The sequence below is a fragment of the Eublepharis macularius genome, chromosome 4 (genome assembly GCF_028583425.1).
Source record: "Eublepharis macularius isolate TG4126 chromosome 4, MPM_Emac_v1.0, whole genome shotgun sequence".
Classification (NCBI taxonomy): Eukaryota; Metazoa; Chordata; class Lepidosauria; order Squamata; family Eublepharidae; genus Eublepharis; species Eublepharis macularius.
The window spans coordinates 10,396,831-10,424,727 of NC_072793.1; the positions used below are offsets into that span (position 1 = coordinate 10,396,831).

General features: G+C 44.6%; 1 protein-coding gene across 6 annotated transcripts in view; it reads left to right on the forward strand.

Annotated features, from left to right (window-relative positions):
• Nucleotides 1-27,897, forward strand: part of BAZ2A (bromodomain adjacent to zinc finger domain 2A) — a 95,910-nt gene that overhangs the window by 21,197 nt on the left and 46,816 nt on the right. For 3 of the 6 annotated variants that reach the window (XM_054975848.1, XM_054975853.1, XM_054975852.1), the window contains exons 2-14: nucleotides 680-737; nucleotides 9,949-10,086; nucleotides 12,405-12,944; nucleotides 16,457-16,621; nucleotides 18,840-19,061; nucleotides 21,871-22,068; nucleotides 22,170-22,230; nucleotides 22,359-22,467; nucleotides 23,476-23,577; nucleotides 24,094-24,304; nucleotides 25,857-25,918; nucleotides 26,840-26,920; nucleotides 27,015-27,272. In XM_054975848.1, the coding sequence (XP_054831823.1) occupies nucleotides 9,951-10,086; nucleotides 12,405-12,944; nucleotides 16,457-16,621; nucleotides 18,840-19,061; nucleotides 21,871-22,068; nucleotides 22,170-22,230; nucleotides 22,359-22,467; nucleotides 23,476-23,577; nucleotides 24,094-24,304; nucleotides 25,857-25,918; nucleotides 26,840-26,920; nucleotides 27,015-27,272 (2,145 nt within the window). In that variant the 5' untranslated portion in view covers nucleotides 680-737; nucleotides 9,949-9,950. The remainder of the gene's footprint in view (nucleotides 1-679; nucleotides 738-9,948; nucleotides 10,087-12,404; nucleotides 12,945-16,456; nucleotides 16,622-18,839; nucleotides 19,062-21,870; nucleotides 22,069-22,169; nucleotides 22,231-22,358; nucleotides 22,468-23,475; nucleotides 23,578-24,093; nucleotides 24,305-25,856; nucleotides 25,919-26,839; nucleotides 26,921-27,014; nucleotides 27,273-27,897) is intronic. The other 3 variants (XM_054975851.1, XM_054975850.1, XM_054975849.1) reach the window with 1 other exon arrangement.

A 27,897-nucleotide genomic window follows, 5' to 3' on the forward strand; every position in this document is an offset into this window, starting at 1 on the left:
ACACAAAAGCACATGTGCAGATGCATGCACACACATACCTCTGGTTGGTTCAGGAGTTCTGAATCTCATGTTTGCTATTGCCTTGGTCTGCATGGTTGGTGGGGAAAGTGTAGGTACATGTATAGTGGAAATAGCTTGTGATACCAGAGATCCTCTGCATATATGACTTCAACACCTTGAGTCTTGATGGTTTGGGGATGGTTTCTCATAGCATTCCCTTTTTTATTTGGGAAGCTGAGAGGCTAAGATTTTTATACTTGTAGCAGGAGAAGGGCTGTGAGTGTGGTTTTTGCAGATGATGGCTTTGTGTGGGAGGTGGGCACAGGGAATCCCTGGTGACTGGCCCAGGTTTGAGTGAGAGCACTTGGGGCTGTCCTCTTCCATGGCCTAAATATGCGCACTGAACCTTGATGCAAACAGCCTTCTTTCTCTGCTCCCTCCCCCATCCTTGCAGGAAGTGGCCGGGAAATGGCAGCTGTGTTTGTTGCTTTTTGAAATGTCCTTTTTAATCAGATTTGGTTTCAGTTTCTGGCTCTCCCCAAGCTCCTTGGCTAGATTAGCCCCATTCCCCAGCAGCCAGTGGGCACAAGATTTAGGGCTTGCAATTTGGGGCCACTGCCTTCTTTAAAAAAATTGTTACACAAAACTAAAGTGACAATCATTTCATGTTTTTGAACAGGAGACCTAAGCTAGTAAAATGGCATCCACGTCCTTGGACTTGCTTAAAGTTAAGCCTTGTAAGTGTTCATATTTCTCTTTTTAATACTTGCTGTCTGTCCCAAATTAAACAGGACAGACTGCCTCCTTCACTTTTTTTGGGTATGAACAGAGTTTCCTATCTTGGAGTTTTTAAAGTAAAATATTGATATAGCTCTTATATTGTTGTAGGTTGAATAGATCATTAAATGTGCTCCCATTTAAGATGGAGATGTAAGGAAACATAAGGAGTACTTTCCACAGAGTATCCTTGTGTCAGAAGTGTAGGTAGCTCTCCAATGCTGCAGACTGTTTCTCAAGAGGTGGGGGGGTCTTGTGGGTTGGTTGTAGTGAGAGAACTTTGTGTTACACTTTACATGGGGGCTATACCATGCAGAAGCTCAAACACCCCATGACTGTAAACAAGAGCATCTTGCTAGTTCAGGATCTGTCTGTGATACCTAATGAAGGGAACCATGAAACTGTCAAACAGTTTCCACTCCTACACTACTTGGAAATTTAAATTTTAAAACAGCATTGTATTTTGCAAGGTCTTGGGTCCATTGAGCAGAGAAAGAATTTGTAGTCCTGTGCAACTTAAAGCAGTTGCTGTTACAAGGATCTAGATGGTTCTTTTCCTTCTCTATTCTGCAGTTCTAACGTGTAATTATTTTTGCACTATTTGACTACAGCTATGACTATTTAAAAACCTGTAATATACGCCAAATCTCCCTCCTTTTTCATAAAAGGAACATTTCAATAAGATAGCCTTGTATTTTAAAGTGGGAAGTTGTTGCTATCAAATACACAGATTAGATGAATTCTTGTTGCCTCTGTCGCCTTGGGTGCCTTTTAGCATCTGTTCCCTAAAAGAAATATAATGAGATTGTTGTAAAGATAAGCAAGAACTTCAAAAAGGAATTCCGTATTGCAAAGTGCATGTGTAATATTTTCAGTTGTTCAAGGAAGATGTCACTTTCAACGAAGGCAAGGCGGCATCTGCAGGTACGGCTTTAAAAGTAGGATTGAGCACCTTGTCTGAAGCGAGTTTGGATAGTTTAGAGCAGGAAGGTCTCCAGCTTGTAGACAAAGCGCCTCATCTTTGTGGTGGGAGGACATGAGCACCTGCTAATCTCAATAACTTGCTCACTGAGGAATAGTTAAGAATGGGTTGTTATAATCAGACAACCTGTGATCCAGCTAAATACGCATAGTATTAACTACATGTAAATGCTACTGCCTTGTGCCTGTGGATCATTGGGCCTGTATTAGGTGTCATGTGACAGGAATATTCCATTTGTTTAGGCAAATAGATTTTCTGGTTAGATGATCCTTACCTTCCACTTTTAAAACATCTTATTGTGCTGGGAGTGTGTGAGAGACAGAGGGCTGAGACAGAGGGATGTTCTCTGGCTCTATCAACTGCTCAGCTTTACCCCTGCTTGAGTGGTTCTTGTCTAGCTTTAAATCATTAGACTACACCCCTCCCCTTTAAACTCGTCCCCCCCCCACCCGCCCTGTAGCTCTTGTTGGCTACAATTAATTCATCCATTTTCCTTGGCTTCTTTCCTAGCACGCCATTCTGCCTTCCCCTTTAATTACAAGGTCTTCCCAGCACCTCCCTTCACCTCGGCTGCAGCGCAGTTTGTCCCTTTGCTTGAGCAGCAGCTGCCTTTTCCACTGTTGTGACCCTTAAAGTGAAATTATAAGCAATTCTGCGGCTAACATCAGATACCGGGCTTGATACGTGCTTTTAGGGTACTATTCGTTGCTTTCTGGAGGAGAAACGGCAGGCCCATAAGGTGGCCTCGATACAAACAGAGGCGGCTCTTGATGATGCACACTGAGTTGGGGGAGGGGCATTTGCTGCGCAGCTATTAGTAGCAGTATTTCCCCCCTGCAGTTACAATAGCCTTCCAGCTTAGGTGGTGGAGCTTGGCGTGACACTGCAGTAATAGGGGGTTGCTTGTGTGTGAGAGAGACAAGCTTCCCGGTGCAAGAGTCAATGAACCAGTGAAGCAGAAGCTGTGTCTGAAATTATTCTTTCACTTACATTTAGTACTTCTGCATCTGTTTTTGGTATATAAACTGGACAATGATTGCTAACTAAGAAAATGGGCAAGAGGGATCATTCTAAACTAGATCAAAAATCTAGTCTTATTTCAGGTTGGCAGAAAAAATATCTTAAAAATGTTCCACATTCTTGCCCCTCCCACCACCAATCTGCTTTTTGGATAGCCTTTATCCAGAATTGCTGCCAGTTTCCCTGTTAGTGAAGCTGTTCTAAGATCTGCCTCTGTGTGGGGTAGTTTAGAAACATGTTTTTTATATAAATTCTAGTCTGGTGCAATGTACTTGTGAGTAGCCCATGACTTTAATGTGGTCAGTTGATCTGTGTCACTGGAGAATTGGATCACTACTTCAGTTTTGTAAAGAAGAACCTGCATTGCCTGTGAAGTAGACTCAGACTGCAGACCACTGAAGAGGGGGCCTTGATGAGGTTCATAAAAAGGTCGGTTCATATGCTGAATAAGCTAGGTGGTTTGTACATAAGTGCTCTGCAATCATTATTAGTTTGTGAGGCATAGCCAAGTAATAGGTAGTTCTGCAGTTGTACCAGAGTAAATGTCTTGTATATGTACTGCTTGTACGCTTATTTATACAAGATCCCGCTGTATATTTCTGGATTTCCCTATTCATTTATTTACATGTATCCTGTCCTTCCTCCATGCAACTCATGGTTGTGTACATACTTATTCCTGCCTCCATTACAACAACCCGGTGAGGAAGGTTATATGAGGAAGAGTATGTTCAGTCCAAGGTTACCCAGACCAAGCTTCTGTGGTCAAGTGGCAATTTGGACCTGTGTCTGAGACTCTAGCTGCTAAAGCACGTGGATTCTCAATGGAATCAAGTTCACTAAAGTAATGTGGAGGGATTCCTAGAACTGACTTCCATTCCTTGCCTCCCCTGATGTTGTACAGGCTTTTACTGACAATTGCAGTAGAGGAATAATTGTTTTCTGATGAATGAATCCGTCCTGTAAAGCAACAAATAGAACATTACACCTGTAGCAAATAACCTGGAAGTTTGGGAATATTGGAAGAGCAATAGTATCAATATATGTAGGGAACTGTACTCCAAGTTGAGATTTTGCTCCATGTTGTGTTGGCCTTGTTAGTTAACCTCTACTTCACCTTCCACCTGTTGTAAGCTTTCAAGGAAAGGTTTGTTTCTCTTAAATACAAACAAAAGTGTGCCCCCCCACACATATTTCATTTGTGGAATTTGATGACACAGATGCAATTGTGGCTGGGAATAGAACTGGATTCAGTCAAACCCAAGCGATGTCATGGGAGCTTGAAATATTACTGACAGGTCTTTTAAAAAGATATGAATAAACTGCATGTCTACTTTTTTGGAAGCAGTTTTGATCCACTGATCTGATCCAGTAAAGTTTCACCTGGACAAAGGTGTGCCATGAATGATGGATGGCATTCAGATTACTCTTGCCATACTTAAGAAGTACAGCAGTATACGTCTTGTACCTCTGAAATATATGGGTATTCCAAAGGTCTTGTTTATGTTTTCCCATGATTATTTGCAAGCCCTCACTGATTGAATTTTCTGTGACATGGGAACAGTTGCAAAAGATAGTTGCTTCATGAAGAATCTTTTTTTCCTCTGTAATGAGTAGAGATACTCCTAAGGGAGAACAGTACAGATTCTGGTTTTTTTTTTTTTTAATTCTCTGCTCCTCCCAAATAGTAGAAAGGTTCTATTGTGTCTTAAATTCAAGACGCTACACTTCCCAATTTCACTTAATTTGGATACTAAAATGAGTTAAAGGCAGGGCTTTTTTCTGGGGAAAAAGGTGGTGGAATTCAGTGGGTTGCCAGCACAGGGGACAACTGGCAGGAGGTGGTGCCCCTGGTACCACATGCACACACGCAAAATGCTCACATGTTCCCAGGACCACGCAATCACGTCACGCAATTGGGTCAGCTGGAACAAGGGGGGAGTTTTTAAAAGTTTAAATCACCCTCGGCGAAAACGGTCACATGGCCAGTGCCCCCACCCCCTGATCTCCAGACAGAGGGGAGTTTAGATTGCAGTGCGGAGGGCGATCTAAACTCCCCTCTGATTGGAGATCGGGGTGGGGCCACCCGCCATGTGAGTGTTTTCAAGAGGTGCCGGAACTCCGTCCTACCGTGTTCCGGCTGAAAAAAAGCCCTGGTTAAAGGTATGGTAAAATCAAAGTAATTGATCATAAGAACATGCTGTAAAGCTTCTTTTGGGTTCTGAGCATACTTACGTGAGTAGTAGCAACCTCTGCTTCCATTGGGGAGGGGCCTTGGCCCAATGATAGAGCATCTGCTTGACATGCAGAAGGTCCCAGATCCAATCCCTGGCATCTCCAGCTGAAACTATCAGGTGGGGGGGTGATGTGAGACCCTGGAGAGCAGCTGCCAGTCTGAGTAGACAATACTAACCTTGATAGTTTCAAATCTCCTTTGGGTGGAGTCTTCCCACTCAAGTTTTTTAAGCTATTGAGAGATTAATTTCACATAAAAATTGAGTCACTGATTGTGGCACTCACATATTGGGCTTGATTTAAATGTGATGTTGGCAACACAGGAGAACTTACCTGTGTGACATTGCATGTGTCCAACATCTATTTTAAACGGGGCCTCAGCTGCTGTGTTCACAATATTATGCCAGAAATCTGTATCTTGGGTGGGTGTTGCACTGGCATGCTAAAATTGCATGCATAACGGCCCAGTTTAAAAAGATACTAGGTGAATGCAAAGGTACGTTCTGCAGTCCCACCCACATTGCATTCAAATCAGGCCTTCAGCATGTTTCCTAACAGCAGGCTGTGTGAGAGAGAAGAGGGAGGGGGTGGGGTTAGTTTTTTTGTTTTGCTTCAGGAGAGTGAAGCTCAGATCTTAGATCAGGGGAAAGCCCAGAGCCAGGACTCCTTAAACTGTATTTTTGATTATGTGAATAGAATAGTGGTTGAGAGATTAAAAATGAATCCAGATGTATGGGTAAAACATAGTTTTACAGTTTTGAGTAGAAATGATGTCAAGGTTTTGATTTTAACCTGGGACCAGCATATCTGTGGAATGATCTCTCACCATGTGTTCCAAGGTGGGTGCTCCGTTCAGCTGACAAACAGCTGCTGGTGATCCCTGGCCTCAAGGATGCTCACCTGGCCTGGCTTCAACCAGGGCCAGGGCCTTTTCAATACTGGCACCAACCTGGTGGAACTCTCCATCTGGCAGAATTTACTATATTTCCTCTGGGTCTGTAAGACGGAGATGTTCCGCCAGGCATATGGCTGAGCTTGAGGTACAGGCGGGCTTCTATACTGGTCTCCTATTGGGGGGGATTGAAAAAAAAATTCTCACCCTGGTTTCCCACTGAAATATTAATATACTAGTAACAGCCCGTTGTGGGAAAAAATACAATGGGCTCTAGAAAGCGGAGGTCGGGCAAGCAGGCATTGCTTCCTCCTCCGTGACTGATCCCAGCCGGGTGAAGGTGGGGGGTGGGCATTGCCACCTGCTCTGCTTCTGATCCTGGCCAGGTGAAGGGGGACGAGCATTGCCACCTGCTCTACTCCTGATCCTGGCTGGATGAATGGGGGCCGGCAGGCATTGCCTCTTGCTCTGTGCCTGATTCTGTCCGGGTGAAGGAGGGTGGGCATTGCCACCTACTCCACACCTGATCCCAGCTGCGTGAAGGTGGGGGGGGGTGGGCATTGACACCTGCTCCACTCCTGATCCCAGCTGGGTGAAGGGGGGGTGGGCATTGCCAGTTGCTCTACTCCTGATCCTGGCCGGGAGAAAGGGGTGGCATTAACACCTATACTGCACCTGATCCCGGCCCAGTGGGCAGGCATTGCCACCTGCTTTGCTCCTGATCCCAGCTGGGTGATTCTGTCTATTCCCACCTCATGGAATTTTTTGGATGTGGGTTGAGCAACTTGGGTTGTTGCCCAAATGTGTTGCTACTTAATTTTATGATTTTAATTTTGTTTTCATTGAAAGTTAGTTATTCATGTTATAATCCACTCTGAGCTCATTTATGGGGAGGGAGGATGGATGAATGAATAAATAAATAAATAAATAGAATGTTCAGTCGGAGGCCTCTGGGTGCAAGGTATAATGTATTATGTGGCTTCATGCTGAGATTTTTTGGTATTCTATATTGCTACGCACTTGCTGTTTATGAAAAAGTGCAAATTATCAGACCGGTCTGAATCTGCAGCTTGAACTCTTTCATCTTTCTTCGTTTAACCAAGGGTTGCTTTTCTTGGCAGCTGTCCAGGCCTGCTTGAGAAATTTTTCTTTAGTTTCTGAATTAAGACAGGAGAACAAAAGAGGGACATTCTGTTAGACGCTGGGAGAATTGCTATGTTTGGGAGGTGCAGATGATCCACTGGATGAGCTAGGCCCTGTAGTAATAGATTACATCCTTTGTCTTATTTTTGTCAAACTTTTGTGAGCAGCATACTTATTTCATGCACTAATTTAAGTTAACAGGAAATACTGAGAATCCCCCCCCCAAGTTGCAGAGAGGCAAAAGTTCATCTGCATTCCTGTGGGATGGGGAAATGACTAGCTGGGCGAGGGCAGTGATGACTTGGTAGAGCTTATGCCATCTGATGTTGAGTTTTCACACAGTACTTTGCAGTCTTACGTTGGCCTGTTTAGCTGACAAAGGGCCATGGAGCACAAGCAGAGATGCTACAGTTGTCTTACATAGTAAGACGTTATATGGGATAAACTGTATGGGATACAGTTTATGGGATAAACTCTCTCAGTAATAGTTTTCTTAACTGTTTGGTTTCTTTATTTCCTTCACAATCCTGTGAGGTATGTTAAGCTGAGAGTATGAGACTGGCCCAAGATCACCCAGCATGTTTCTGTGGCAGAGCGGGGATCAGAATCCGGGTTTCCCAGATTCTAGTCCAATAGTTAACCTGCTTGATCCCTGGTTTCCTTTTTAAGGACCTTACTAATGTGCCTATTTGTGATACAAATGCACATGTACACTTCATATTAGGAACAGTTGTGTGGTCACATTGCTACATGCTAACCAGTCAAGGATAATCCTGTATCTTACAAAGACACTGTATTTAAATAATAAAGATTCCAGTAACACCTTTAAGTCTAACCAACTTAATTGTAGCATTAGATGCAGGGCTTTTTTTTTGAGCCGGAACACCCCTGGATGGCGTTCTGGCAGCTCTTTAAAATACCCACGGGACTGGTGTCACATCGGTATTTTTAAAAGAGCTTTATTTGGCCATTTGGGGCCTGGATTGGGCCCAAAACAGCCTGGATCGGGCCACTGTTGGGTGGGGGAACCCTCCACCTGGCACTGGCCGGATCCTGGCCGTTTCGACCCCAATCCTGGCAATTTTGGGCCCATAGGGCCCAAAATTGGCCCGGTTCAGGGCCGAAACGGCTAGGATCACGCCAGTGCTGGGCCGGAAGCGGTTCCCCCACCCAGCAGCGACCTGATCCAGGCTGGTTCAGCACTGTTTTGGGCCCATTTAGGGCCCAAAACAGCCCAGATCAGGGCCAAAATGGCCAGGATCGGGGCGGGGGAGGGTTCCCCCACCTGGCAGCGACCCGATCTAGGCCACTTCGGCCCTGATCTGGGCTGGTTTGGCACCATTTAGGGCCCAAAATTACCCAGATTGGGGCCGAAACAGCCATGATCAGGACGATGCCGGGCGGGGGAGGGTTCTGTGCCATTTTGGGTGCATTTAAGGCTTAAAAGGGCCAGGCTTGGGCTGGTGCTGGGCCGGCGAGGGTTCCCCCACCTGTCAGCAACCCGATCCAGGCTGGTTCGGCCCTGATCTGGGCTGGTTCGGCACCATTTTGGGTCCATTTAGGGCCCAAAATTACCTGGATTGGGAGCAAAACGCCCAGGATCAGGCCAGGGGAGGGTTCCCCCGCCCGACAGTGGCCCGTTCCAGGCCAGTTCAACCCCAATCAAGGCAGTTTTGGTACCCTTTTGACTGTTTTGGACTCATTTTAGGGTCCAAAATGGCCAGCATCAGGGCCAAAAAGGCCCAGATTGGGCTGGTACCGGGTGCAGGAGGGTTCCCCCACCTGGCAGCACCCATTCCAGGCCGTTTAGGCCCTGATCCGTGCCATTTGGGGCCTGAATTGGGCCCAAAATGGCCGAAAGGGGCCTAAAATGGTCAGGATCGGGCCTCTTCCAGGCTGGGGAAGACTCCCCCACTCCTGGTCATTTTGGGCCCCTTTCGTCCATTTTGGGCCCATCATGCAGTCCAGGGAGCGCGCGCGTACGCCCGTGCTCTGCGCGTGCATATATTGAGAGGCGCACCACCTCCTCCCGGGAGTTGCCCCAGGTGAGAGTGCCCCCATTTTTTCTCCAGAAAAAAAGCCCCCGTTAGATGCATATGACAAAGAGAGCTGTGGTTCTCGAAAGCTTATGCTACAGTTAAGTTGGTTAGTCTTAAAAGTGGTACTGGACTCTTTACTATTTTGCAACTACAGACTAACACGGCTGACTCCTCTGGATCTATGTATTTAAATAAATTCCAATATTAGAATGTGGTGGCAGAATGGGCATCAAGACCTAATTAAACTTTGTCCACTCAAGATGGACGCCTCATTACTTTCTTTTGTACTTTCTTTGCACGGATTTAAGTAAAGAGACTCCTGTTATATTTTCAGCAGGGTTCTTCCTTTTCCTGAAGAGGAAAACATTCCCGTAGTTTCTGATATGGGCCTGGGCCTTACACACAGGGCAGCCAGCCACAAGGGCTAGCTTTTGCTAGCTGCTTTATTCTTGATTAAGATGGTTGGTGACTAGCTTGTCCAGCTGCTTTGGAGAGCTAGTATAGCATAGTAGCAAAGAGACTGAGCTGTGAACCAGAAAGTCCTCTGCGGAAATCTATCACCTTGTTAGATAGATACAGGCAAACCACAAGCACACCTTCTCAGCCTTTTTCACTCAGCCACTCACCCTTGCATATGAAAATAATACTTTACTGAGTTTTTGTCAAGGTATCCTGTGATAAGGTATACAGAGCAATTTGATGACAGCTGAAGACTTATTTAAATGTTAAGCATTAGTATTATTTAGAACTGTTGTCCAATGGCTTGTGGAAGTGACATGAAGGATAACTTCTATAGCTGCCTTGGAAGAGCGGCATTTCGTCTCCATAGTGGCTTCAATCCTCTAATGTGTTTCTTTTCTCAGAAATGGAGGCCAACAACCATTTTAACTTCACTGGCCTTCCTTCTTCACCTACTGCCTCAGGACTGAAACCGGCGCCTTCCTCAGGGGACAACATATACGCAAATGGATCTCCCATGAACTTCCCCCAGCAAGGGAAAGGTAAGTTTGAGTTAGGCATGAATGTTAATTATGGATATTTTAATATTATTACTGCAGGTTCCTGCCAGAGTATGAAATTTCAGTTCTACTCTTCTTCATGTTCCTGCGTAGGGGCTTTGAGGAAATAGTTGTATGTCTAGTAGTAAGTTGAAATGCAAGGATGCTGGCTGTTCTCCAGGGTAGTCGAATAGAATAAGCAGTAGCAGTGGCTCATGGACAGTAGTTAAGGTTGTGTGATCTCGTATCTGTGGGGCACAACATTTGAAGCTGATGAAATCTTGAAAATCCGGACTTTTCTTTTTTGAAAGATGATTTAGTCCTAATCATGGAGAAAATCTTGGGAAGGTAGGTAGTATCTACTGCCTCGTTGATATTCATTTAAACATTATTCTTCCACGAGACTGGCAAAAAACCCAAAGAATTATATCTCAGTTTCAAAAATGGCATAATGCAATTAAATCAAGATGACAAGAGCTTATTCAGAGCTTGAGAAGATCCAGGATAAATCATGCAATGCGTTGTTCAGTGTGCAGTGTTGATCTAGCCTGGCATAAGTCGTTCCATCAGTGTGACTCCCTCCCATCAGTTGTTTGGTTATTTAATTAGCACCACCTAAAAATAAAACTGCCTCTTGTGAATTGGGAGCTGCCTGGAAGAGTTGGAAAGTTGAGAGTATTCCCCCAAAAGGAGTGAGTTTGCCAGAACAGCACTATGATATACAGAGTCAATGACACCACCTCCTTTTTTCCTTGATCAGATGTCTTCTGCAGGATATGAAAGTGTGTATTTATTTATCTTGCGACTTTTATCTAGAGCCTGCCTTTGTCTCCACTACAGATGTGTAGTGGAGGTGATGATGGTAACATGTTCATTACCATGTTAATCTGTTTTTAACATTATTTGTCCCCTCTACAACCCTGTGAGCCAGGTCGTTCTTTCTGTTTTACAGCAAGATTTCAGTACTAAACAAAGAGATCTGATGCAACCCAAACAAGACACTCTAATCTATGCCACAGGATTGTTGTAGAGATAGCCCCACTCATGTTGCCCTGCACACCTCAAAGGAGGTCAGGATACAGAGCTGGCAGATATTCACCAAACCACACAGTGAGCCACCCATTTATCTCATCTGCAGTATTTGAGCCACCCTCCTCTGTGTGCTTGTATATTCAAGTGCTAGTGATTAAGATCAGTTGTATTTCTGGCTAAATATTAGAAAACGATAGTGTTTTTAAAAGTTCACCCATATTTACTGCAGTATCACTTCACAAAAAAACCCCAAACCCCTGTGTTGAGGGGGATGCCATTGACATAGGATGCTAATCTAGTTGTCTGTGTGGACTAGGCCTTATTCCATTCATCCTAGTCATGTTGAAGTGGGGGGAGGGTTGAGAACCTATGCTTGCATAGATTAAAATGTTAAAAATGCTGATGATGAGAAATGAGCTCCAGGGGGGCGGGGGGGGGGGGAGAATGGGGACACAGTTTTTTCTCTTTAGTACTTTTTTCGCCTTTGCCTTCTGGTTTCTGAAATTTGGGCACATCCAGATGGTCATATTTCCTCATAACTTTGAGCAGCGTGATCTTTTGCACAAAGCTTTGCACAAAGACTGACATGCTCACCTTTCTACTAAACAATGTAGTACTTTTCCTTCCAGTATATCTTCAGTATGGAAAAAGATGGAAAAAGAATGTTAATTTCCTTCTCTTCTGGAGGAAAAAAAACTCCAAGAGGCTAATTTTCCCCCCTTCCTTCTATTCTATAACCAATGGAAATTGCAAGGGCTGGGCTGATCCCTACAGCACTCCCATTGCAAGGAGAACTATATTTATATTCTGAAGAGCTTGGGAAGATTTTACTGAGCGCTGTGCACAGAAACAACTGGATAAACGGGAGCTGCTGAGGCGTGCAGACTCCTAGCTAAGAAGGCAGAGGCATCTTGAACAGCAGGAGCGGATATAGAAAGTGGGCCTGTTTGGAAGGCTTTTGACTGCTGTGACCAGAAAGATAATATTTTGGAATACATATTGGGAAAATGTCAGGTCATTCATAAAGCGAATGACATCACATGCAGAAACCCGGTTTTATTTTGGGTCTGGGTAGGAAAGAGGAATTTTTGTGGATGGCCTCGAGTTAGTTTGGCTAAGTTGATCATTGTCATCCATTTTTCCAATGTTTATTGTACCATCTTTGTCTCCCCCACCCTCAATAAAGGGAGACTGGCCAATAAGAGAGAAACAATCTCCCCCCTCACTCAGTATTCCTAGTGCTTACTGTGAATTTAATATCTGCTTCTTTCTTCCTTCTCTCCTGGTAGGTTTGAATGGGAACATGAATGTTAATGGCTTATCTACTGTAACTAATGCTAGTACTTCAGGGACCCGCTCCTCAGCCACCTCCCACCTCCATCACTCGTATGACTATCTCTGGAACTACTCTCAATACCCATCTGGCAATGGCAACACCCTCAAGGACGGCCCTCTGTTTTCCCAGTATCCGCTGAATGGTGTTGGAAGCAATCGGCAAGGCTCACCAGGGCACACCACCAATCTTAGGGGAGGTGGTGGACAGGAATTCTGGGCCAACGGCACTCCAGGGACCATGGGTCTGAATTTTGATTCAACAGAGCTCTATGACTCTTTCCCTGATGATCAGAATTTTGAACTCTTGCAAAATGGCCCATCCAGCTTCTACACATCATCTCAGCCTTCTCCCATGCTTAGCTCTGGCAGCCAGGGCTTCTCTCCACAGCAGGATGAACCAGGGAATGAGGAGCCTGTGAAAGAAACTGCATCTACTGTCTCAGAAAACGGCACCAGCCTGTTGGGCAGCATGGAGCTGGAAAGCACACAGCCAGGTACAGCGACAAATGGTTCTCAAACTTTTTATTTAAGAGACCTACCATTGGAATATGAAGACTGTTACAGAACATACTTGTTTGCATTCATCACTGATCCTGCTATGCTATTGGGCAGGGCATGGGCCAGGTTGAGTCCTGCTGCAATGTAATTATCTGAGACTACCGCAGGGAGGAGAGTATACTTGTTTTGCTTTTTCAAAATTCCTCACTGTTGAGAACATGATGCTTGTTTGTCTATTTCATGTCAAAGGCCATATTGCTAAGTAGGGAAGCAATGGCAGACTGCATGAATGACTTTTCCTGCTGCATGTGGAAATTCTACTAGAATAAAGAAAGTGCATTCACACACACGTGTACTAGCAGTAGGAATACTGTATGAGCAAGTACAGTCTCAGAATATAGATGTACACAATCTTTAATTCAGCATTGGGTCCTTCTGTTCAAATTATGAAGTATGAACCATCTTCTCCTTCTTAGTCTCTTGACATTCTCTGTCTGATATCTGACTACTTTCTAATAAGGTCATCACAGTCTGTCAGTGTATTTCCAATAATCAGTGGAGTATACAGACCCACCTTGGCACAAAATAGCTTTCACTCAAAAATTGACTGGTAGCTTCACGAAACAAAACCAAGCCTAGATTCATGCCTTTTTAGAAATGGTTAAAACTTAGAGGCATTGCTGCTCTGAAAGCAGCTATATAGGAATGCATGTCTCTATCCTCTTGAGGCTGGTATAACCTTTGCAGCCTTTGTCTCAAAGAGTTGCCCCTAGTAATGCTTGGAACAGGGAAAGTCAGTTACACGGGTTCTGCGCTGGTTGTGGTTTGCTCTTTAAGCAGAATTGCCATATCTGCCTTTCCTTTGGAGAAATTAGTTAGTTGACTGGGGAGAAAAATGGCTGAGGAATGACAAGTTCACACTGGCATTCTTCCATGGATTTCCAGAAAGCCTCATAGAAGCAAAATGAGTGTCTCATGTTAATAATATTTTTATGTGAATCACAGGAGTCAGCTTGATAGGTGTGAGTGGGGCAAAGCAAACTGGAAGGAGAGTTACGGTTCAGCGTCAAAGGACTGTGTTTATAGGTTAATTGTAGAATGCTGACTTCTGGGTGTGATGTGTGTGGTCCTTAATTCAGAACACCAGTGGCCAATACTTTCATTCAAAGCAATACCTCATAGGCTTGTTCAGACACATTCAATGGGGCTTTGAAGCCCTGCTGCTTCATGTCAAAGGTTATCATGAATTGGAGAGGTTTGCTGTCATTAAGAGATGTGGCATTGCTTGGGTCAGCTTTGAAGGTACACTAGGTTAATTTGTTCTCATAGCTAGCCTGGTGTGGAATAGTTAAGCACTTGACTACACAAGAATAGTTGGTACTTTTTTTCCTAAAGCAAAGTTCTTCTCTTTTTAGTGTTGGCTGAACATGTTTCTGTTTCCAGCACTCTCTTGACTTGGTCACAGCGCTGCATTCCCAGGTTCACTCAGGATCTCTGCCTCTTCTTAATTGTCCATAGTAGGCAGCTGGCTAGCTAGCATAGTGTTTGTGCTGAGTTAAGGTGGTGGTGGGTGAACAATACTAGTGGTTAGAATTAGAGTGATGATCTGCATTATAGACTGCTATTTAAAGAAAGTATATTATCAAAGGTTTGGGGGAAGTGCAGTAAAAAAACAACCCGTCATGTTCTGCTATTTTTGCATCCACACTCCTTGTCCTGTGACATTGAGGAGTCACAGTAGGGGTGCAATGGAAAACTCACTACCTCTTTACACCCAGTGCAATGGATGGCAGTGGGCGTAATCCATGTTACATGCTTATAATTGTTGGGCAGAGTCTCTTCTGAACCTACATGATAAGGATAACTGTGGGTGTCTCAGAGTTTTCAGCAAGACTGCTTGGCTTTACAGCTAATAAAAACATTAAGTGGCTTTATTATTGGACTCATTCAATGTTTTAAAAATTAAGGTCACCACTGACAGCAGGGGTGTTTTCAGTTATTGTAGCAGTTTTACCTCCCCCTCTAACTTCTAGATTCAATCTTTAAAAAGTGTACTCTTTCACCATACACAGCTAAGTTGAATTGTATGTTTATTAATAAAAAGAATTTATATCCTACCTTACTGTGCCCTTTTGGGGGATCCCTAAGTTAGCCAAAAATAATAAAAATTAATAAAACCAAAGTAAAACAATACTTACCATTAACAATTTGGTGCCAGTTTGGTGTAGTGGTTAAGAGCACGGGGCCCTAATCTGGAGAGCCGGGTTTGATTCCTCACTCCTCCACTTGAAGCCAGCTGGGTGACCTTGGGTCAGTCACAGCTTCTAGGAGCTCTCTCAGCCCCACCCACCTCAGAGAGTGTTTTGTTGTGGGGATAATAACATACTTTGTAAACTGCTCTGAGTGGGTGTTAAGTCATCCTGAAGGGTGGTATATAAATCTGTTGTTGTTGTTGTTGTTAACATCAAAATAATAAAGAAACAGCAATGAGAACAGGCAGCCTGGTCTTGTTAATAAAGAACAACAAAAGATCAATTTATTAAACTAGGTAAAAAGTGCATTGAAGTAACCATGTCTTGACCTGTTGTCTGAGAGAGAGAAATAGGCCCCCCAGGGGAAGGAACAGTTCCTGGGGGTCATTGCTGAGAAGACCTCCTCCTGCTTGCTTCCTTCAGAAGGCTGTGGAATGTGGCCTCCATTGATGAACTGTGCCCATAAGGGGGTTCCTACAGTATGGGGAAGTCCTTGAGGCTTCTTAGGGCTTAAGGTTAAAAACTAGCCTCTGAATATGGCTTGGAAATGAATTGAAAGCTAACGGAGGTGATACAGAACAGGTATTATGTGATCAGAATTACAAGCCTCTGACTGCTGCATTATGCACCGACTGTAGCTTCTGAGCGGTAGCTACAGCATGTTACAGGCATCTCATCTGGGTGTAACCGAAGGCATGTGACAGTGACTAGATCCATCTTGTCAGGGAAAGAGTGCAGCACTGATGCACCAGCATCAACTAAAGTGTTCCTAGCCATGGCTGCTACTTGAATGTTCATGAACCCTCCCGAGCGGCATACCTGACTTCTATGTGAAAATGCATTCCCGTCCAAGACTGGTTGTACACCTTGCCCTGGATCAGTGACTCCGTTGATCAGAAGCATTTCTGTTTTGTCTGGAGTGAGCTTCAGCTTCTTAGCCATTCTGTAGACCGTCGTGGATTCATTCAGTTTAGTCTCTCTGCAGCCTCCTTGGAACCTGGTGGGAAAGAGTTGGGTGTCGTCTGCTTGCTGATGGCACTATACTCCAGGTCTCTGGATTGTCTTTCCTAGGGAGACTGAACTGTGTAGTATTTGCTTACTGTAGAATTTGCATTAAGAATTTTGAATGCACTAAAATGCTGCATAGATAATTAATTTTCCATCTTTTTTGTTACCTTTTGGGATCCTAAATTGATGGTGAAGTATTTTTGAATAATTACCTGGAAATGTAATATCTTTTTCAAAATTTCTTATAGACTTGAAAATGTGTGGCTACAATGGGTCTTCTCCAGTTGTTGAGCCACTCAGCCAGGAAGCCTCTGTCTTGGTACCTGATGCTGGAGGCGGCTGTCTGGAAGACGCTTCGCGAATACCCCCTCCCCTGGAAGATCCTTTGGAGCCATTTGAGTCATTAGACAGAGGTAAGGGGCATGTGGTTTTGCAGCTTTTCAGTTTGTGGTTTGAACTAATGATTCCCTCTTGGATCTTACAACTGACATCCCTATCAGGTATGGCAGTATCTATATGTTGTTTGCTGGTGAAGGAGTACGTCTTGCTATGCAATGTCTTATTAAGTCTGGATAAATTCAGCTAATGGCCACAAAAGATCATGGGGCTGCAGCTTCTTTGCTGATCACATACAGTTCTGTGCCCTGTGTGCAAATAGTTCCTGTGGCATGCACTGTCATTGTCACTGATATGCAGATTCTACATTATCATTGGCTTTGTGTCTGCCTTTCAAGACACCTATTTTCCTTGTTTGAAGCAAGTTGTCATGTATGCCAGCATACCTGCCAATATTGTGTTATGTATCTTGTGCTGATCATAACTGGTTGCTAAGGTTGTATTCTGTATTCTATACATCATCTGAGAGTGTGTAAACTGCTAACTTACAATGCACTGAGCCAGCGGGGGCTGCCTGTTACCTGTTTCACTTCTGGAGCAAGTGTCCTTGCATGCAACCTGCGGGCAGCGAGCAATGTATCTTTTTTCAGAGACTGTGATGATTTCATTCTGTACTCTGTCTAGCCTAAACGAATCAGTTCCCATGTAACTCTTTGGGGTTTCACTCCAGAATGTCAACGAACCTAAAGGGCAAGAAGTTTCCCTATAATTAGTAGTGTCCATTTTTGAATAGTCACTTCTGCCAATTGCTACCTTTGTGTGAATACCTTGAACTGTATGGATCTCTAATAAAGTTGCTTCAACTGGAATACCCGTGTGTTAACTGTGGAGAACTTGAAGGGACCTAACGGCCAGGGACTGACATTTTGGCAGAAGTCTCTTTATTCCTCTGAACCCAAGACTTCTGATGTTCGACTGCCGGTACCATGCTGTATGGGTTGGACCCAGGGACGATGGAGCCAGAGGAGCCTCAAAACATTCTAGACCCCCAGCTGGAGCCAAGCCTGGGGGATGGAACGGCTGGGGGAACTTCAAACGAACTGGTACCCAAACCCCAACCTAGGGTGGAGTACCTAATGGATATAACCGTGGATAAAGACCCTGCAGAGCTCGGAGCAATCCCCAGGAGCGGTGTTACCCATCTGAGCTGGATATCAGCTACTCCCTGAGAGTGGGCACCACGGCGGTTGGTGACCCAAAGGATGAGGGAGGAAAAGCTACAGTGGCATGGCGCGATCTTTTGTCACCGTTTTGTTGAACTGGAAGAGTTCTTCAAACTAGAGGCAGCCAAAGAGGAAGAAACTCCCTACAAGTTTAGTGGACCCCCGGATTACAGAACCCTGCCACCAGCAGGGACCACTGTCGAAGACTCTGTTGGAATGTGTGGGCTCAGCACAACAGGGGCTGTGCCGACAGACTAAGAGTGGATTATTAAGACGCAACTCCCATAAAGTTCAACTAGGGAGTAATGAATCCACCAGGGTGGGGTCCCGGGAGAGCATTGCGGGAGGAGGCCTGGAAGCGATTGAATCCCAAGAATTGCGAGCTATACAGGCCGAAATGGACAAGCTTCAGCAAGACATGGGGCAAGTAGTACAAGGATTACAGGAGATGATGCGGGGGTTGCCTATTGCAGGGGTCCAAATGGTCCCAATACCTGACACAAGTGGACTAACATCAGAGCTGCAACAACTCCCACCAGAGCGACCACCTGCTCCCCCCATGGAGGAGACCAATTACCTCGCCACGAGATGGAATACCGGCGGGGACATCGCCCTGGAGATGCCCCGGTTCGCCACCACTGCATGATTGGTGACGGGATTACAGTTAATTCCTTCTACTTCGCAGCCCCAAGGGGGGCAGCCGGTGCCGCCATCATGACAGCGGTTACTGACAGGATGTCCGTTTTGGGGGGCTGCCACGCTCTCGCGCATGCCCCAACGTGAAAGCCAAAGGGAGGAGGTAATAGACACAATATTCTCACCAGCCCAATTGGGAGGGGCCGTTTTTACCCGTAGCCAAACTACAAAGATGAGTGTGGCGCCCAACCTCCCCGATTGGGAGGAAAGAGTTAAAAAAGAGGTGGAAAAGGAGGGGGAAGCTGTACCAAAAACTGAACTGAAAAAAGGGGGAAATGGTAACTGGTACTCTTAAACCTGTTTCCAAGCAGTTATTTTGAGAATTTGCATTTTTAATAGAATATATAAATCTTTGTTTCCAATTCCTGTTTTGCAGACCCTGGGACGGGAGATCTCTATGAGATGGATACATCTGAGCTGGTGAGTGGCAAGTCCCCTCTGGAAGACCCGCCTGACATCTCTGCTTTGGATTGTCCTGGCAGCCCTTCTCTGAACCATCCTGACTCATTCAGCCTATTGGCAGATGATAGCCAGCCTGACACCTCACTTTTTGGAAGTGCCAATTTGCCACCTGTTCTTGAGGAGTCTGTTTTGCAAGGTGAGCAGGCTATAACTATGAGGTGGCATTGTGCAAGGAGTGCAGGAGGGTTGGTGGTGTCCTTCCCTTCCCCCTGTTGCTCTTGCACCTGGAGGAGGTTCAAGCGGCACTTGGTCCTCCTCCTCATCTCTCCACTTCTTCCTCTTGTCTGAGCATCCTTGCTGAGTGTCTTTGGAAGAACTTATGAGATCCTGCAGTATAAATTATTTGGAAGGTTAGACTTCAAGCAGTGACAAGAGATGTGTGGGTCTGTGGTCTCAGTACGTTGAATTCTGGTAAGGAAGGACCAAAGGATCTTGCAAATATGGGATTCCATTCTGTGGCTGTTTTCCACCAGCACAAGGGTACTGTGCCAAGTCAGCATGGTTTTGTTCCTAACAAATCTTGCCCGACCAACCTGGTTTCCTTCTTTGATCGAGTGACCAGCTTACTGGATTGGGGGAACTCTGTTGATGTGATTTATCTGGATTTCAGTAAAGCTTTTGATAAGGTCCCCCATGACATTCTGATGGGCAAACTGGAAGACTGTGGAGTAGACAGTTCGATGGATAGGGAACTGGTTGGAGGACTGCACTCAAAGAGTGGTGGCCAACGGCGTTTCATCAGATTGGAGGGAGGTGTCCAGTGGGGTGCCGCAGGGCTCGGTTTTGGGCCCGGTACTTTTCAATATTTTTATCAATGATCTGGATGAAGGAGTGGAAGGGCTGCTCATTAAATTTGCTGATGATACCAAATTGGGAGCGGTAGCAAACACCCAAGAAGATAGAATTAAAATTCAACAAGACCTGAATACTCTGGAGAAGTGGGCAGCTGTGAATAGGATGCAATTCAACAAAGACAAGTGCACAGTATTACATCTGGGCCACAAAAATGGGAAGCACAAATACTGGATGGGGGATACACTTGTGGGCAGTAGTATATGTGAAAGGGATCTTGGGGTAAGAGTGGACTGTAAACTGAATATGAGCAAAAAAAGGCTAATTCAATCCTGGGTTGTATCAAAGGGGCCATAGCATCAAAATCGCAGGAGGTCATAGCCCCTCTCTATACTGCCTTGGTCAGGCCACACCTGGAGTATTGTGTGCAGTTCTGGAGGCCTCACTTCAAAAAGGATGTGGACAAAATCGAGAGGGTGCAGAGGAGAGCGACGTGGATGATCAGGGTTCTGGAGACTGAGCCCTACGAGGAAAGGCTGAGGGCCTTAGGAATGTTTAGTTTGGAGAAGAGGAGGTTGAGGGGGGACATGATTGCTCTCTTTAAATATTTGAAAGGCTGTCATTTGGAGGAGGGCAAAGAGCTGTTCCAGTTGGCAGCAGAGGGTAGGACGCGAAGCAATGGGCTAAAACTACATGCACAAAGGTACCGTCTGGATATTAAGAAAAACTTTTTCACGGTCAGAGTAGTTCAAAAGTGGAATCAGCTGCCTAGGGAGGTGGTGAGTTCCCCTTCACTGGCAGTTTTCAAGAAGAGGCTGGATGAATACTTGTCAGAGACGCTTTAGACTGATCCTGCACTGGGCAGGGGGTTGGACTAGATGGTCTGTATGGCCCCTTCCAACTCTGTGATTCTATGATTCTACTGTGTGTGTGTGTGTGTGAGAGAGAGAGAGAGAGAGAGAGAGAGAGAGAGAGAGATTTCATCCGTACCTTGCTCCCACTGCAGAAGCCCACATCGTGCCCCACACTGTTCCTGCTGGTCCTTTGAACACTAGGAACAGGTGTTCAGGCAGCACAGTGGCTACAGCAGGAAGCAGAATGTGAGACTGTTCCTTTTAATGAGTTCTGCTGTATTCATTGGTCATTGGATCCAACCCATTGAGAGCAGTGGATCATGTTTTTTACAGTTTGTGTGTGAAAGAGAGCATAACTGGACGTTTGTGAACCCATTGTGGTTTTTTGACATTGGGCAATTAAATTGGTTAGACCTTTTGAGGATAATCACAAGGTAGCTTCACACTCAATGGACTGGAATTTTTACTTGTTACTCTTGAGAAAGCTGAAAGTCTGCTTCTGAGAGTCTGCTTCTTCAAAAACTGCAGAACTGAGAGAAAACTTGCATACATCCCCAAGTATCTTCTGAACCAAAGCTAAGGAATTGTGGCTCCTTATTTCAGAACCTTTTCTGTGTACTCCATTTGTGGTAAGTTCATAGATGGATTCAGAAGATCATATTGTTCACTTGATAATTGCAGATGTTACGGTGTATAACCTGATTGTTTAAAAAAAGACAAGAAAGTTCACAAGTGATGAAACTATGTCAATGGATTGTTACTGGGTGGGATTCACTCTAGCAGTGTTCACTTTGGGAAAAGTTGCTCAACCCTTAGGTGGTCAGGGTTTAAATAAAAGAGGTCAAAGGCCACCTTGTTAGACATATATCTGAAATGATCTATTCTTTTGACACTGGGAATCTGTGGGTGGTCTTTCAGTCCAGATTTATGATGCCCAGCGCCTTATTCTAACAATCTAATTTCTTCTTCACAGCTCCTAAAAAATCTTTTGTAATTATCAGTCCCCACACTCTTAGTACTCTGATGCAAAAGCTCCTACTCTTCCTATCTTTGACATGCACGTGAGTCCTACACCAAATATTCAGGCCACAATAAACTACTTGGAGCAAAGAAACAGTGTAGTAATATAATTCTTGTTCAGATTCATTAATTCTAAAACTATAGGTTCATGGATTTGCAAGTGAAGACTGTTAAAACTCCCATCTTTCCAAGATGTCTTTCCTTTCCTGGGAGGGGGTAGTGTGTAATTCGTTCCCCCTATGCAGTCTCATTTACTGATCTCTCCTTTCTTTGCTGCAGACAGCAGCCTAGAGTTGACAGGTGTGAGTGAAGTGGAACAAGAGGACCCAGAGTTTCTAGATTCCCAAGCATCACTGGAACCAGACAGTCTAGATGCCACCTTGGAAGAGGTAGTCAACAGCAGCTGCCTAGAGGCCACTGCGTCTCTGATAGGTGGGGGCAACAAAGAGTCCTCAGCACTCAACATGTCAGCAAAAAGTGAGCAGACCCATTTCCACAGGTCTCTTAACTTCCTTGGCTGTATTTAAAAGGTTCGTCATCAGTTGACAGCATTGGTAATTGTTGTTCTTTCTGAGCAGGTGACCTCCCAAGAAGACGGATAGCCACAGCAGATGAGGTGCGCTACCCTCTAAAACATGGGTAGGTCATGTCATCATCTTGAATGCATGCATTTCTTCATCCAGGCACTGTACTATATATTGCATGGGAAGGGGTAACAAGGATGAAAGTGCAAGTGCCCAGTTTATAACAGCCATTTCCTTGTTCAGGTGGCGAAGGGAAGTGCGCATTAAGAAGGGCAGCAGCCGCTGGCAGGGAGAGACCTGGTATTACGGGCCTTGTGGCAAGCGGATGAAGCAATTTCCGGAGGTGATAAAGGTAAAATCTGCCTCCTGGAGAGACGTGTCAGTAGCAGTTGGTGGACAGAGGATACAGTTTCCTCTTGGTGTGACTTCTCCATTTGGCTTGTGCTGTGCCACAACAGAAGCTTGAGATGATTTTTGACAACTTGCTTTGTCTAGCAGTAGCAGTGTTGCCTCTTCCTGGCCCATTTCCTGTTTCTTCACCAGCTCCAGGGCAAGGAGGTGTACTACAGGAGTGGTTTTCTCTTGCTCTGAAGCTGCAGTAATGCTATAATGCAGGTTTTACTCCCACCGCAAATGATAAAAGAGGGCACATAGCTTAACTGCAAGTGTTCCCACAAAATGCCTCTGTTCTGGTGCTGTTGAGGAGATAGGTGCTGTTCCAAGTAGCAACATTTTGGCATCAAAGTGAATGTGGGAAGTGATAGTTGGAGAACTTTTATTGCTTCCATAGCACATTGTAAACTGTGTCAAAAGCAAAGCAGTATGGAGAACAGCAGCATTCAATTGCCTGTCTTTATTTTTGTTCAGTGGCCCTCCATCTCAGATGGTGGTCTCCTGAGACTTTGGCATTTCCCCTGAGCTTTGTTGACGCTCCTCAGTTCTTTCCCCTAATGGCTGCTGCCATACTGTTAGGTAACTTCTCTCACTATCAATGCTTGTAGGAGCTATTGATTTTGCCAGGAGAGCTGCTATTAATAACTGCTGCAGTAGGCTAGTACACAGACCATCAGGCCATAAATAGAATATGCTTTATCTTCTTTGTTCTTTCCCTCAGAAAGAGGTTAGCATGATTAATATTGTAAAGCCTATTGGTGGGCAACATCCAGCATGTACGTGTTGGCACAAACTGTTTTATTTATTTGTTTCAGTTGTTCTTACCCCCTCCCCCACTAAGAGGTTGATAAGAGATTATTTATCAGCTCCAGTGGGCATGCACCCCCTTCAGACAGGACCTGTATCCTAACAAGAGGCTGGACCCTGTATGACTGGCTGACTTTCTGAAAACTTACTCCCCTTCTAGTATCTGAGCAGAAACGTTGTACAGAATGTCCGCCGTGAACATTTCAGCTTCAGTCCTCGGATGCCTGTGGGAGACTTCTTTGAAGAGCGGGATACTCCTGAGGTGGGTATTATTGCAGGCCTGAAGAGGTTACTGACATCAGACTCCTCACTTCAGCCTCCGTTCTGCTGGGACCATGTAGTCAAAGTAAATAGCCTGAACAGGAGCTGCAGCACACGTTCCAAGGGAATGTCCATGCAGTGTGAGTTGTCAGTGTGTTACGTCCTGGGCTTAGTATCAGACCTTTATGTTTACCAGGGAGGCACAGTTTGATTGCTCTGAAGGACCGTGTGTTTTGCCAAATCAGTGCTAAAGAGGGTAGTAGTGTCAGCCAATTGTTTTCATCAGCTGTACAAAATGAGCATTGAGCATCCTGTCAAGCTTTTTTTTAAAAAAAAATCTACTTGACAAGACAAAGATCCGTTCGGAGTTAGTGTATTTATGGAATAGGAAGAAGCAGCATTGCTGGAATAGGCTGGTTCATGAAGGAGAACTGAAAAGCTGCTGGAGAGAAATGGAAGTGATAGAGGAAAGAAGAGGGCAGTTTCTGTAGATGGTATCTCTTTCCTTCTTTCACAGGGCTTGCAGTGGGTAAAGTTGACACCTGAGGAAATCCCCTCACGTATACAGGCCATCACTGGCAAACGTGGCCGGCCCCGCAATACTGAGAAAGCCAAGGCTAAGGAAATGCCCAAGGTGAAACGTGGACGAGGCCGACCTCCCAAAGTGAAAGTGCCTGATCTTCTGAGCAAGACGGATGCCCGGGTTCTGAAAAAACTGGAAGCTCAAGGTACCATCTTGAATAACTCTTTTCTGCATGCCTGTAACCTATACAAGAAAGAGTTTTAGTTTGTGGCAAGAGTTATGTGTTGATCTCTAAGGCAGGCTGTTCATTCTGTGTCAAGAAAATTCAATTTTTGCTCTCAAAATAAAGCAAATCAATGTGATGCATGCAAATCTGCTTATTTTCATAAAACTCCATTTGCATGCTTGTTATGGAAATTGATGTTTGAGTTTTTGCAAAATTTGGAATTTCTTGTCAAGGAGCGGTGTGGCAGCAGGAAGAGAGGAACGGATAAGCAAGGGGCATTAAGAGTATATAGGTAAGAAAACGTGACTGGAGACAATGAAGGGTGGGGTAGGTAACCAGACAGAGCATAGGAGTTCTGCCGTGAGAACTAAAAACTCTTGCAAAAACTATCTTCCTACTTTCCTGTGTGTCTCCACAATCATGAGAACTAGAAACTTGTTTTTAAAAAAGGAAGCTGACAAATCTAAATACAAGTACAGGTCCCTGTAGATTAACTATGTAGAATCTTTAAAAACAAGTAGCCCTATTGTAAGGAGCTGTGAATGCTTTGTCAGGCCTAGCTTGTTGTGGGTAGCATTAGATGCTGAAATCTCTCAGCCCAGCTGAGATGCTGTTATCCACGAGACTGCAAGTGTCTTAAGGGTTGTCTCGAGCTAACAAATGTGCATGTCATGCAGCAACATTTCCTGGTTATTTTGAATATAGCAGCTGAGATCAGAACATTCTTCATGCTGCCTTGTAGAGTAGGGGGATCCTTGAGGATCACTGATTTAGTTATGATCCTGATGGCCTGTCACTAGTCTTTCTGTGTGCTGACCTACATGGGAAATCATACTGTGCAAGAGCCAATGGAAAGCAGAGGGAGCATCCTTTACATCTTAATGAGGGACAACCAGTCTGCACACAGCTAAAATTCTCGTATTTGCACAGTGTATGTTTGTGCATCAGCACATTGTTTGTGGACCTTGAGTCCGCAGGAAATATCCTTTAGAAGGTTGATTTTGAGCATCCATGCTTTTGTATTGGACAGCACTAGGACACCCTGTAACTGCCATGATATTGGGTTGTACCTGGATTCATAAGCTTCCTTAACACAGATATTTTGGCACTGGGATATGGTTTGTGCTCTTGGATATATTGGCTCCTGCGTTTATGCTCACAGTTGGCAATATATTCAGGAGGGCACCTTGATTTATATCCAGCTAAAATATAGAAAGGTTTTTGTTCCTGGGAACTGGAGGAGACTTGTAGCAGGTATCAAAGAGAGATTGAGCATGCATGGATACTTATTTTGGGACTGGAAAAGTTAATACTAAACATTATAGGGAAGGGGAACTTTGACTATTGAGTTACAGATACATCTTAGTGTGAGGGTGGGGCATTCTGAGGAATACACCACCCGAAACCTGTCTGTTTTGGTGATGTAATATCTTTGAAGCACGTGGGTGCTGTTGAGTATGGAATGCAGAATTTGTTTATTCTGGCAGTTCTCTATTTCCCCATCTTTCTTTTGTCCTGTTCATATTTGCAGAGGTACTCAGTGATGATGATAAGCAAAAGATGAGCAAAATAAAGAAAAAAATGAGACAAAAGGTATGTTGTGTGTCCTGTATAGAACTGTGCATCCTGTACAAGAAGAAAAGCCCTCCTGATGGAGACAGCATAGGAATGCTTCCAGAGTAAAAGTAGTGCTTCTTATGCTGGGTTTTAAAGTTGAGGTAGGGAACTTCCTTGATAGTTTACCAGATTAGCACCAAGCAAACCCAGTCCTAGAATTTATGTGGTAAGTTTGCATAACACTTGTTTTGAAAACTCACATTTTGAAAGGATGGATTAATGGAGCAGAAGGAAAAACTGCAGGTGATAAGTATGGATAGGGGAGCAAAGAGTATAATCTCTTCTCAGTTTTCCTTGATCATATGTTTCCAGATTTTTGTCTACAATCGTAGAAGATAGAAAAATTTGGTCAAAGCTGGTATGCTATGGGTCAAAATTCCAAAGTTGATCGCTTGGTATAGTGGCCAGTTTGGTGTAGCAGTTAAGAGCTGCAGGACTCTAATCTGGAGAACCGGGTTTAATTCCCCACTCCTCCGCTTGAAGCCAGCTGGGTGATCTTGGGTCAATCACAGCTTCTCTGAGCTCTCTCAGCCCCTCCCACCTCACAGGGTGATTATCATGAGGATACTAATAACATACTTTGTAAACTGCTCTGAGTGGGCATTAAGTTGTCCTGAAGGGCAGTATATAAATCGAACGTTGTTGCTATTGTCATCATCCACGCAATGTGTATAAATGCATGCTAGTGGACTACATGGGCTATTGTATTAAGCTGTTGAAAGAAGTTTTACAATTTAAGGTGTGCAGGCAGTCCAAATTTTGCTGATGTGCCCTTAGTAAATGTTTTGGGAACTGACTTTGTAAAGATGAAGCAAATAGCTCCTGCCATCTCTTGTATGTGTGTGTGGGAAAGATTCTCTCCTTGGTACTATTACTCCTGATTTGTTTTCTTTCTAGATGCAAAATAAGCAGAAGCAAGAAGCCAAGGCACCTAAGCCCAAGGAGGTCAAGGTTAAGGAAGTCAAAAGAAAGCCCAAGGTGCGTAATGACTGTAAGCAGCTGCTTGAGAAAGCACAAAGGTGGCTAGATTTTGCATAATCCCACTTGAATCTTGATACCTCTTTGTCCTCAGCTAAAGAAGGAGAAGAACAGCAAACCAGAGAAGAACAGCAAGCCAGAGAAAACTAAGCCAGAGAAGCCAAAGGAGAAAGTGAAGCTGAAAGAAAAGGTAAAGCCCAAGGAAAAGAAGGTGGCGGCAGCAGCCAAGGTTCCTCGGAAAGTGGACAAGAATCTTCTAGCTCAGCGACGTCAAGAAGAGCGGGAGCGGCAGCAAATGATTCTGGAAGAGATGAAGAAGCCCACCGAGGACATGTGCCTGGGGGATCACCAGGTTCGTTGCGCTGCTTGAACACAGGAATGACGGGGCACACAAGAGCTTAACGCTACTGGAAATAACTGAAGACCTCCTTCAAGTTCTTACACGTGCTCTTACTGATTTTTTAAAAAGATATTCCCTGCTTTTCTCCCCAGTGGGAACTCTTGAGTGGCTTGCGGCATCATTCTTCCTGCCTGCATCTTATCCCCATGGCCACTACTCTGTGGAGCATGTTAGGTTGGGTTTGTGCAGCTGGTACAAGTGCATCCAGCGTGCTTCTGTGGGCGGAACAGGGATTTGAACCTGGGTGTCCCAGCTCCTAGTCCAGCACTCTTAACTGCTGTACCATGCTGGCTGTTCAGTGTGGATTCTCTTAGAAGTTAAGGGCATGGGGGACAATTGGTATTATGCTGTTTGGTTCTACTTACATTTTTCAGCCGTGGTAAGCTTTTCTGCTGGAAGCATGCCTGTGCTTTGATTTTTGGAACCTGTCCAGTAATAGAGAAACTTTGTGGTTTCTCTATTAGTTTATGTGCCTGCACCAAAAGAATTTGAATTCTACACTTAGGGGACATTTGTCATGTGAACTGTGTGTGCATAGATTCCCTTATTTCATATTATTTATTCTGCTTTTAATATT